The sequence below is a fragment of the Glycine max genome, chromosome 8 (assembly GCF_000004515.6).
Source record: "Glycine max cultivar Williams 82 chromosome 8, Glycine_max_v4.0, whole genome shotgun sequence".
Taxonomy (NCBI): domain Eukaryota; kingdom Viridiplantae; phylum Streptophyta; class Magnoliopsida; order Fabales; family Fabaceae; genus Glycine; species Glycine max.
The window spans coordinates 12,836,899-12,849,455 of record NC_038244.2 but is presented as its reverse complement, the minus strand read 5'-3'; the positions used below and the strand labels follow the sequence as shown (position 1 = coordinate 12,849,455).

General features: G+C 27.9%; 1 protein-coding gene across 1 annotated transcript; it reads right to left on the bottom strand.

Moving 5' to 3' along the window:
* Positions 1–911: 911 nt before the first annotated feature.
* LOC100790153 (E3 ubiquitin-protein ligase RGLG4) lies at positions 912–11,474 on the bottom strand. Its single transcript, XM_003532856.5, has 11 exons — positions 10,762–11,474; positions 5,077–5,161; positions 4,722–4,862; positions 4,438–4,551; positions 4,172–4,269; positions 3,847–3,926; positions 3,490–3,595; positions 3,010–3,137; positions 2,488–2,602; positions 1,357–1,413; positions 912–1,269 (listed from the first exon to the last, which is right to left on the bottom strand). The coding sequence occupies exons 1-11, from the start codon at positions 11,104–11,106 to the stop codon at positions 1,183–1,185; spliced, it is 1,356 nt and encodes a 451-aa protein (XP_003532904.2). The 5' UTR covers positions 11,107–11,474; the 3' UTR covers positions 912–1,182.
* Positions 11,475–12,557: the final 1,083 nt, after the last annotated feature.

Here is a 12,557-nt window from a genome sequence, read left to right as displayed (position 1 = left end):
TTTAGTTTCTTCCACCATATGTCATTGTTAAAAGATGATATGATACTGAAATGACTTTCCATGTGGGCTATTAGTTTGATGCAATAGCCATGTGCTAAAAGGTTGCTAGTTTGAAAGTTTGTAAAATCGTAGGAAAATGGGTTTGAAAATTTGAGAAATAAACACAGAAAGATATGTAATAAGCAAAATCAATAACTTCAATGTGCATGTTAGTGATTCATTGAACCATGATCCAAAACCCAAAATCAACAACTCATAGCAAGCAAAATTAGGAAGAATAAGCAAATCCAGAGAAATCACAAAATTCATGAATGACATAGGTTTTAATTTCACAAGGATTTTAAAGTGGGTTATTGATTTGTGTATTATGGGTTGTTGTTGGCTTTGCTTACTACACCTCTTTTTCTATTTTTCTCTTCAAATGTTTAAATACATTTTGGTAGTTTTACACTACCAAATAGTTGTAATGGACGTTTTAGAATTATTAGAAAATATCTCAAATCAGTAACATTTTATCATGTGATTGTTACATTAAATTAGTAGCTTAAATGAAAAATCACTTGATTACCACATCGATCATTGATTAATGATAATTTTTTATGGAAGGGACTAAAAACAAGGATAAATATAATTGAGGGATTAAGATTGATGATAAAAAAATTATTGAAACTAAAATTTGAAGAAAAATTGAGACACATATAACTGAGACTAAAAGTAAATTTTATGAAAAAAATGTGAGAAACTAAAAATATAGTTTATCATAAATTTAAAATTTACGTAAAAATATCACGTCAGATTATCTTATGATGTGACAATTCACGTAATTTTCAACATAACTTTTATATCATCACTTGACAATAATACTTTTACCACATAAATAAAAAATATCAACAGGGAAATAGTTCAAGGAATAAATGCAGAGCAAAAATTTGATTAGAGACCATAAATATATTAAACATTATGTGCAGGTATATAGTAATATACAACTTCAAACGCATCGACACGAACCATGCATATATATAGAAACCTTGCACAATTCATCTCCATTTTTCAATACACTTGAAACATCCCAAACAGAGACAAGCTATCATTTTTAGACTTTTAACCTCACCATATATAAACCCTATTGAGAAAGGCATGTTATGCAAACTATGTAATTAATGTGCATGGTTTTCATTACAATCACCCGCTGTACACCCTGAGACGACTAGTGATCCTCTCTCGGCACATGGGACAATTAGTTAATTTGTGTCCACACTCTCTGCAAGTCTGTGTTCCAAAAGATTGTAAGAATAAATAATAAAAACTAAGAACAATAAGAGGAATCAGACCATTAATTTAGTGATGCTAACTCACCATGTGCCCACATCCAAAGGCCAAATCTCTTGCATTGGTCAAACAAACTGGGCAGGCCTATATAATTCCATTAAGTTCAAATCAATCATCAAGATATTTCAAAGTTGATCAAGAAAGCAAATCCTAATAGCTATTTTACTTTAAATGTTTCTTATTTCATAAATAATTATTAAAAACATCAAATGGTTTTTACTATATTTCTTTCAAAATATTCTTACAGAAAAAAAAAACAAGAAAGTATTTTTCCTCATTTCATGTACAAATATTTAAAAATAGAAAACAAAGTAAAATAGAGTAACATTTTATAATTATTTAAAAAGTGGAAATAAAATTATTTTTTCCCTAATTTTTACAAATCTTCATTATCTTTCATACTTTTAGCTATTAAATCAGGATAATATTATGAAAAAAAATAGAAACAAGTATCTGTTGTTTTGATTTTACCGTGAAAAGTGAATTAATTTTTTTCTTACAACAAAACTTTTCAAAACATGCAATAAATCACCGTGTTCCGTTAGTAGGGTTGACAATTTTGCCACGCCCATAGGGATAGGGCCTAGCCCATGTGAGCCAGGGATAAAAATGTTACATGGCTAAATAGCCCACATACAAAAAGGCCACATAAGACTGGCCCAAGGCCTTATGTTGTAATATTTTTTACCTACTTTTTAATACTTAGTCTAAAGTTAGCCAAAAATGTGTTAGTCAAAAATAATCTTGATATCAGGGTCAGCCAAAACATTCCTACTGGTTATAATGGGCCAAGTGGACTGGCCCACGACTAGGACCAAAATGACAACCTTATCCGTTAGCAACTAAGCATGATTATTTGTTTTCTTGTGCGAGTACAACCGAGAAGAGATATATAATAATATATACTGGAGCACTTATCCCCTTGTTTGGTTAATGGTCACTATAGAAAAGAGAAAAAAAAAAAAAAGAATTGTGCAAAGTGTATTTGATTGTGTGAAATTATTTGAAAGTTTTGAATTTTAATGCATGTTTAATATTTTTATTTTTTTTAGAACAACTTTTATTTAAAAAATATTCTCTGCTCCATTTTATTCTGTTTTTTGTTTTTTTTTTCTAGTAACCAAACACATACTCAAGGTTACAGGTATATATACATACCGTTTGGTTTTGGTCATCTCCGGAGGATGCTGCTGTATTAATGCTGGGTGCAGGCCTAGAATAAGGAACAGGAGGAGGTTTTGGAACTATTCTCTTTGCTCTTCCTGTTACACGTCTGTTGTCCAAAAACAAAGACAAAAGGACCAATATATATAACATCAAGTTAATCATAAACCAGCTTAGTCTATCAAACAAAACTCCACTGTTTCAAAGAAATTAAAGCTCACAAGAATGAATCAAAAGTAGTATGCTAGTATAATCAGATACCACAATTTCTAATAATACATTTTTCTTTTTATAATGTACCAATTTTATTGGTTAAAACTTATTAAAAATTATAAAATTATATAATTATAAGTGAACCATTAAATAAAACGTAAACTCATAAATATTTTATAATTTTTAATTAATTTCAACCAATAAAAAGAATATGTAAAAAAATAATGTGTTCCTAACATTTTTTATTATAAACTATAAATCTTTCAATTTTCAGCTACTACTAAAACTTAATTAGGATCATACCCGAGTATTCCGAATTCCATGGTTGCTTTATATTGGAAGGGGATCTCCATGAGAGCAGCCAGAGCAAAAGCTGCTTCTTTTTCCGACGGGCTTATGTTTTTGGACATGATTTCCGTGAAATTAACAAACTGCAACAAAGGGAAAATGTGCTTCAATAAAAAAAAAAAATTTGATTTATACTTTAAAAGCTTACAATTAGATTTCTAAATTACTTTAAATTAGATCTCTGATTAGGGGATCTATTAAGATTTCTTCAAGTACATAACCTAAATTAAAAATTTAAATAATTTAGAAATAATTTCACTAGTTAAATAAATCAATATTCTTATATATTTGAGATTTTTTATTAAGTTATATATTTAATGGAACCTTTAACATAATCTTAAAAAAATCCTACCTAGATTCAACTAAAAATGATTTATAAACATAATAACATAATTATTCACTCAATTGAGATGGTACTACTAGCTATTGTTATACCTGAAAATTATCGTAATCACGTGCTGGTATCTTGTCATCAAATTTTCTCATGTCTTCCCAAGGCCCGTCACCAACTCCAACCAGAACTATCGCAAGCGGATATGCGCTGGTATCAGAAATTAAAAAAGAAAAATAGATCATATATCAATGTTAATAAGATATATGCATGTTTTTATTTATATCTATTTTAGGGGTAAAAGAAAGAAAGAAAAAGAAACTTACAAGGCAATGATACTTTTATTCTAGCTTAGGCAAAGTACTTCCATCTCTTTTCACAATTCCTTGTGTTATTTTGGCATGGAGGGTTTTCACTTTAATTATTAGAAACAATTTTTATATGCATTAAGCTATATTTACCTTGCATCAACTACTGCTTTAATTGTTTTTTCTTCTTGAGGACTGAGTTCTCCATCACTTGTGTCGACACTTCTTGTAACCTTAAAAGTAAACAACAACGCACTTAGGCTAGCTATATTTAAATAAAAGTTTAAAAAGTATTTTTGCGTATTTTAATGTAAAATTTCTAAATTTAATTACATAAAATGAAGAAGGAATTTTTTTTTTATTTTGAAGGTAAAAGTACTTTCAAGCTCTACCCATTGAAGTCTAAACACGCACTTATTTGAATAAGATTAATTCGAGAGACATGCATATATACACACAAAGAGGTAACATTTTATACCTGGCCATCAGCAACTATAACCAACACATGGAATTGGCCACGATTTTTCTCCACAATGTCTATAGCAGCCTCAATCACCGGGGCATAAGAAGTTGGTCCTTCAAACAAAATGCAATTATTCCTTCAGCCATGATGAATCTTAAGCAATTAAAATTAAATATCACTACAGTCATACATAGGAGTTTTCCAACACAAAAGCATTTGCAGAAAAATGAACTAACTGATTGCAATAAGAACAACACTACACACAAATTAAGGATGAAAACCTGAAAGTTTCAAGTTTGGAACTATTTTCTGGTAGCAGGCCAAAACTTCCTCAAAGCCATGGCAAGGTGAATGATCACTGTGAAAGCTAAACACTTCTTGATCATGGGTAGTAGCTGCATAATGAATTAATGATAAAAGTTTGGCCAAATTAATATGTGCCCTTTTGCCTAAACTAAAGAAAAACAATTGTGAAAAAAATGTTTTTTAAAAAAGTATTTTTTAAGAAGCAAATAAAATTTCCTTTTTGTATTATACATGTTTTGCTTAAGGGATTAGGCCTTACCATCACCAAATCCAAAACATGGAATCAAGTTATCATCATCAAAGGGAGCCAATGTCTTGCCAATAATAGAGATGGCCTTCTCGTAAGGGTTAGGTGTACTTCCAATAGCATGCAGGCTTCTTTTATTGAATGAGATTCTGCCTTCAATAAAAACATGAATATGGGTGAACAGTCAGAAACAAATCGTTTCATAAATTAAAGAAATTATAACCAAAACCCATATTTTATTATCAAACAAGAAACCATGTTTTGCCAACTTTAGCTCTCAAATCATGCTTCATGCATGACACCTTATATGGGTTCCAATGGACCATGGAATCACTTGGTTAACACTTGTTCATGTACTACCACTTACCAGTCCATTCATTGCTCTTTGTAAAATCAATTCCAAGGATGAGATTTGATGATTCTAATCCTTCTTTCCTCAGGGCTGTAGTCACCTGCACAAGTTAAAAAGGACAACAAAATGTTATGAAATTCACTGCATAATGCACATTGCCAATAACATGATATCTTATTCATATTCAATGATAATTACTATATTTATAACTCTTATTTGCTTAGTGGGATAAGAAAAGTTCATGTCTAACTGTGATTTGAAGAAATAGTTTCATTGTTAGAAAATTTCAAAATGTTAAGTGAAAGAGCCAACTTTTAATGTGGCCACCCATTTTTCCCTCTTAATTTAACTTTTACATAGTTCCAGCAAGGATTATTCTTGTTTCCAAACACATTCAAACTATGCTTCAACAAAAAAAAATTAGGAGGCAAAAACTAGCAAACTAACAACTAATCTTTGCTGATAAAAATAAATAAATTAGGAGGAATCTAAATACTTTTTTCTACAAATTTGAAAGCCTAATAGACCATTAGTCGCTTTTCAAAGATAGTCTTTAAGAATATATTATTGAGATAAATTACTCATTAGTTATTACTATTCAATATATGGATAGTGGTTCTGCTCTAGAAGATTCAATAGTACCAACAATTCTCAGGTCCCTCCTTGAATATCATTGCCAACAAACACGTTCTAAAATTCAATAAACAACCCCCTAGTTTCACTATTTCAAAGTCCTCTCTGTTTCTGACTCTGGCTATGCAGAAGTGACTTTTGAGACAATGGAGGCCATTAATTAAGGTTGAATAGTGTGATGGTTTAGTGGAGTTTGAATACTCGATATTAATTGGTTTTGTATCATTTCTTCAAAGATTTTGTTGCACCACCTCTGCATGTTATGACTGATAGGTAGCTCATACTAATGCCCAAGCATCAAACACGCTTTTAAAAAAGTGGTTAGACATCATCAATTAAAATTTGAGAAAGTAAGGTCCACTTAGCTTTTCTTTCTTTATTTTTCTTTTTCTTTCTTATGACAGATCAAGTGAAACAACTGCATAAGGACCCTTTTTCATATGTATAGCCCTACATATACGTATGTCAAAGATGGAAAATAGTGTCTTAGTTATATGTTTATGGTAAGGTTGACTCTTGACCTGCACAACATGTGTACCATGCAATGACTGAGTAGCAAAATGGAGGATGACTGTGTGGTCCATAGAAGTTCATTGTTGCCATTATTCACACAATGAACAAGATTTATGGAATCTCCCATTAAGCATTTGTTTTACAAATAAAACATGAACACTACAGTAACAATAACATTAATGATATCGATCAAAAACCAATAAAAAGAGATAAAGCAATTCTTAATTATCAATAATTACAAATAATATATGATTTAACTTATGAAAAATATTTTTAAAAACTTGTAAATTTAATTATAAAATATAATAAATATATTTTGCGGATTTAGATACCGTTTGATTACTTGATAATATAATACCTATCCACAATCACAATTTTTTTTAATAAATAACCAACTATTTGTACTCGTACACTCAAACTTATTTGATGAGTAAATATCCTACTCATTACAAATTATTTTTATGGGTTCACATTGTTATAATCGTAGGACACTGTACATTGTTCTCGCCTCTCTGTTCTACGTCCTTTCTCTTTTATTTTCTCATTCTTTTTCCTTCTACCTTCTGAGTTCTGACCAAACTTACTATTCAGAGCTAATTTACAATATTTCGTTAAATTACTTTTACTTTACTTTTATTAATGAGATAGTTACACTTCACATTCGAGAAATTACAGCGTCTTCCTCAAACAAAATAAAGGTTGGAAAACTTGTGTAGTTGTGTTGGTGAAAGATGATTGTTAGGTCACCATTGAAAGATGTTTGAGGAAATAAATTTGTAAAAAATTTGGAACAATCTGAGCTATTCGACAAAAACCAATGAATTTAAATTAAATATATTCATCATTACTTTCACACTGCAAATATTCGTTCGTTCTTTGGCCACCACCCTAAAGTATTCTTTTTTAAGTTAAATTAAATGTATTCATATATGTGTGTGAGAATATCACATTTTTATATTTGGTTTAAGTTTTAAAACTAAAGATGAGTATTTTGGATTCTCATAACAATAAAAGTTACGTTTTACAATAACTGCCTATATCCACTTTCCTCTATCTTTATGTTTTTTTCCTTTCACTTTTATTTTTTAATTTTTAAGTAAATAACTTTTCTAAAATTACTAACCAAACAAACAAGATTATGGGAATAGTATATATTTAATTTACATGAACGTGATTCCCAAAATACAATTTTATATCATGAAATAAGTGTCACCTTTATTCCTTCAGTCATATTCTGCCACCTTTTTTATAAAAAAAATTATTGAACAAATTACATTTTTTTCTTAAATTCTGGATATTAGAAAATTAAGTTACATCTTAATTAATTCAAAATGGAAGTAGATAGAGTTATTCGAATCTCATTTTTTATACTTAAACACATGATATTTTTTTATACTATTTATTCGAATCTCATTATAATACTTGTTTAAATGATATTTTTATTTAAAAAATACATTTTTTCTACCATAATAAATAAGTATTGCAGTTTAATTAATTTTAGTGCAAGATTTTTTTAAGGTTAATTCTTTCGACGACCTTTAACAATAATCATTATGGGCTAATTTTGAATCTCTGTTATTGATATAAGACTTTAAGAAAATAAAATAAAAATTAGGTATCAAAGCTAATAAAACAGGTATTCAATAGGTTACTTATGACGTGTACGTCTCATCTTATTAAATAATACGGCCAAACTCAGTCAATTTTTACGACTTCATATTTTAGAAGCTAGACCTAATGTGTTTTTAATAACAAGTATGAGTTATACATGATCATATCAACTTCAGGGTTAGTCTAGTAAAAGAGGCTTAAAACTAAATTTGAGAAAGATTTTTTCACTTTAAATAAAAAAAGTTATAATGTTGAACATTTTTGTTTATACATTTGACCTTTTTCGGTTTAAAAATAATAAATATTTGTTTATAAATAAAAAAATTAAAGCTTAAACTTTAATTACTATATTCTTGGGCCGGCCTTGATCAATCTAACTTGCTATATCATGTATTTTTTTATAAGAAAAAATAATTTCTAATAATTACATATTAATAATTAATAAGACTTACTAATTTATTGAATAATATTTTACATAACAAGATATTATATTTATATTGGTAATATATACTTTGATATATGTATATATATGATAAAACATACCTTAAAATTTTCTTTTATACTGTATTTTATACATAATGTTAAAATTAATATATTATACAACAAATCCGATTTTTTTGGACATATTTCATATATTTATGGGTGTTAATTAGATTGAGTTCGTGTTCAAGTAAATATAATAGTATGGAAATTACATAGGACAAAAATAAACTTATCTCAATTCATTTCATAAAAATTCCCAGTTTTAAAACATTATTTTACCTTTTGTTTTTACAGAACATTATTTTACCTACTAAAGACCTTAACTTAACAATTGTAAATATCAAAATGGGTTGTGGAAGACATTAAAAGTCATAAAGCGAAGTAAAATTTGTTTACAGTTACTCATTATTGCAAAGTTTGTTTTTATTAGAAAATATTAGATTAGTATCACTTTTAACATAGATTAAGCATATCAGTTTCATTATTAATGATAATTTAACTTTTTTAAGGTGAGAAAACAGTATAAAATAAGAAAATAAAGATGTATTAAATTAAAATTGGTTATATTTTTTTCACTTTATACACCTTATTAGTTTTTGAAAAGTAAAATTCAAACAAACTTTATGTAAATAAACTAATTAGAATATATGAAATTAAAAAATAATTTATACAGTTATATACAGTTATATTTAAGGGCATTTCAACTAGATTCTTGTTTTTTTTATTATTTGAAAATTTTGTTTTACTATAATGTAAATAAGTTGTTTTAGTAATTTTTAGTGTTTGTTTTAACGTCGGTAACAATTTTTAAAATGTTAGTTTTTAAATTTTTTTATATTTTTTTATGTTTGATATATTTATTAAATTTTCTGATTACTATTTTTAAATAAATTATGATTTTTTTTCATTTTATATTTTTTTAGTTATTTCAATAATTAATTTTATTGAATACTTATCCTTTAATAAAATAATTTTTTGGTTAATCGAACATAATAATTTACGAATAATCTTATTTTTTATTTTTTTTCCAAAATATAATAATAATTAAACACGGAGTACGACAATTTTAATTTGACAGGAATTGATAGCCACGTGAGTTGCTCCCGTGACGCTTGGGGCTAGACTTCCATACTTTTTCTACAATATAAATTATATTTTTTGTACATTAAAATATATAATAAAAAATATCTAAAGAGAAAGTGTACAATAAAATAATTAATATAATAGAGAATAAAAAAATAAAATTATAAAAATATTTTTGTAAATAATATATCTCCGGAAAATTCTAAGATGCATGTCTGAATGGAAAATTACCAGTTGCACTTGAATAGAAAAATGAACAAAACCAATGAGTCAATGGTAACCAGCCCATCCATAACACATTTTGGTAAAAGCTGCGAGTGCACCTTATCGCTCAAACTTTTCTTTCTTTTTTTGAAGAAAACTTCTGTTTCTTGATCACCAAGAATTTTAATAAAAGGAAAATGTTTTTTATGCACATTCATTGGAAGAGAAAAAGAAATAAAAGAGAAAAAAATGTCATTATTAGAGTTTCCAAAGACACGACTCTTTTAAAAATTAGATTCTTATTAGAGCAAAGTATAATAATAACAACTACACGCATTATGCGAGTAATCGCATTATTCTCAAAGGAATTAACCTTGCAATTGCTTTTGCATGCTAGTTTTTCCGATCTCTGCTCCATAGCACTCATATAATTAAACAGAAATTTTGAAATTGTATATTATCAGCAACGTTTTAAAAATGAAGGTAAATTAAAGTCATCTATGATATCTATTTTTCAAATAAAATGTAAAATCTATTAATATGCATATTATAAAGCAAATTTAATTTGGTAAAAAAAAATAAAGAAAGTAAATTATTTTTCTTACGTTATATATTAATTGTAAAATATAAAAAATCTCAAAGAAAGTGAAACAACAAAAGAAGGTTAAGCAAGAAGATTGAAGACCTGTAAATTCGTACATTTTCTTAATTAATGCAGTAATCCTCAAAGTTTATTCTTCGAATCACACGCCTTATGATGATATTAAGTTTTTAAATACTCTAAACATTAAATTAGTCCTTTAAAAATAATATAAAACATCATTATATTCGTTACGCTAGTCTTAACTTTTTTTTTAAAAAAAAAATATTTATCATTAAATTAACCTTAAATATTTGTGTGATTATCTTATTTCTTTTAAAATCTTAAATTGTTAAAAACACAATTTAATAATAAAATTATGGTTAATTATAATAGAGAGTTGCCATGGTACCGATGAGAAACTTAGAAAGAGTTCTGGTACAAGTATCTCTTGAGCCAACACTTGTACCAGTTTCTCGATGATAGAATTTCTCATATTAATATTAATGTTTTAATTTTTTGAGAGATTAATCCGGTAAATAAAATTGAAAAAAATAAAAAACAACATACGTTTTGATAAAATTAATGCAAACCTGTTCAAGGGTAGAGAAGTTATCACGAATCAAAGCATACTTCTTGGCAGCAGATTGATTGTTGTTCATGACTGAAGAGCTTTGTTTAGCGAAAACTCTCGCAAAACTTGGTTTCTTGGACATGGATTGTGGTAGTGCCGGTGGCGGCGGCGGCGGCGGTGGCGGTGGCGGAGGTTCTAGAGTTGGATATAATAGCGGTGGAGGCTGTGAATGAGGTAATTGTGTTGGGAAATGAGGTGGTAAGCCTCTTGTGGTCACGGCAGTGTAGATTCTTCCACCTCTTCCTTTATTATTGTTGGCACTTTCAGTGTCACGCTTTTTATTTTTGCCAAAGAGGTTTCCCATGGCATCTTCAACTAGGTTACTCCAAAGCTGAATTAGAGGGGTGTGTGTATATATATAACAAAAAATATGTGTTAGTGATAAGAAGAAAATTTATATTGCATTTATACTATGTAAAAGGAAACTCGGAAGAAGGTGCGGAAGTGGTTCTTCCAAGAAAATTATATACTATTGGTTAACAAAAAAAATAAAGGTGATGGTGGACTTGAAAGGAATAAAGAAAAACATATAACTAGGGGAATCTGATTCTTGGTCCTTTAGTTTGCTTGTGAGATTTGTACAAACTATATTCGATCTAGTAGCTTAATCAAGGAGCTAGCTGAAGAACCAAGTGATAAAAAACAAGGGTGGCCTTTCAGTTTCAGCTGGAATGACCTTGCGTGTGAGAGGGTGCGTATAAAATCAATGAAATATTCAAGTTGATATTAAAAAGATTGTTGTGCCTTTCATCTTTTATTTTTTTGAAATTTGTTCTGTTTGGTTTCTCTTGTTGCCACTACCTAAAATAAGATTGGAATAGAGTTGCTGTCAATTTTATTAGAAATGGAAAAGTTTAGAAAAACCTTCTACAACCACTTTTGTACAAGGAAGGGTAGAAACCAAATTCTAACACACTCATAATGTTAAATGATGGAATAAGTAGGATTTTATTTATATTTAATTATGAGTGTACAAGAGATATATATAAAATACTATAATAAATTTTAAATTATCTGTAACTTGAATTTAAATAACAGATTTACATTGTTATTTATGGGTAATTGTCTCCACTAAGTAAACTTTTTTACTTAAATATATTAAATAATTGGTGTTTTTCTTCATAGAAAAATAAGTGTTACTCCCACAAAATAGCTTTTTTTTTTTAAAGAATAAAAAGCACATAATAGATAAAAGAAAAAATAAATTAATACTAATTTTATTCACTTTATTATTTTAAATTTATAGAAGCTTAAATATTTTGGTTTTTTATCATGAAATTGTGTATTTTATAAAAGCTAATAATATTTTTTATTTTTGAAAATATTATAGACTATTCTTTTGCTCCCACAAAAAAAAATCTTAAAGATCTATCATGGTCTATAACTTGAATTTAAATTTAACGTGAATCTTGTTGATTAGAAATTTATGATACGAAAATTTAAGAATTTTGATAAAAAGATTAACACATCCATCAAAATTAACATACACAAACTTAACTATTAGTATAAAATATAACACAAGACATAATCATAATCTCTTAAGAGGAATAAACATGTTTGACCACCTTAAGGTAGAAACAAACACATTTAATTACCATAAGACAAAAATAAACACGCTTAACCATAACAAGGCAAAAGCCAAAGGGACTATAACCACCTAAAAAAATAAGCATCATTGGTCACCCACCAACCAGTGGAAGCACATGTTCTGAATCTTAGCCTATACAATTGCAAATTGCATATGAGAAAATTCAG

Bases quoted from the DNA above. Each gene is read 5' to 3' on its own strand.
- LOC100790153 (XM_003532856.5), bottom strand. From the start codon at position 11,106: ATGGGAAACCTCTTTGGCAAAAATAAAAAGCGTGACACTGAAAGTGCC. The intron at 4,863-5,076 runs GTAAGTGGTAGT...TTTTTATTGAAG, and splicing joins AAAGAGCAATGAATGGACTG to GCAGAATCTCATTCAATAAA. The intron at 4,270-4,437 runs GTTTTCATCCTT...TTTTGTTTGAAG, and splicing joins TCCAAACTTGAAACTTTCAG to GACCAACTTCTTATGCCCCG.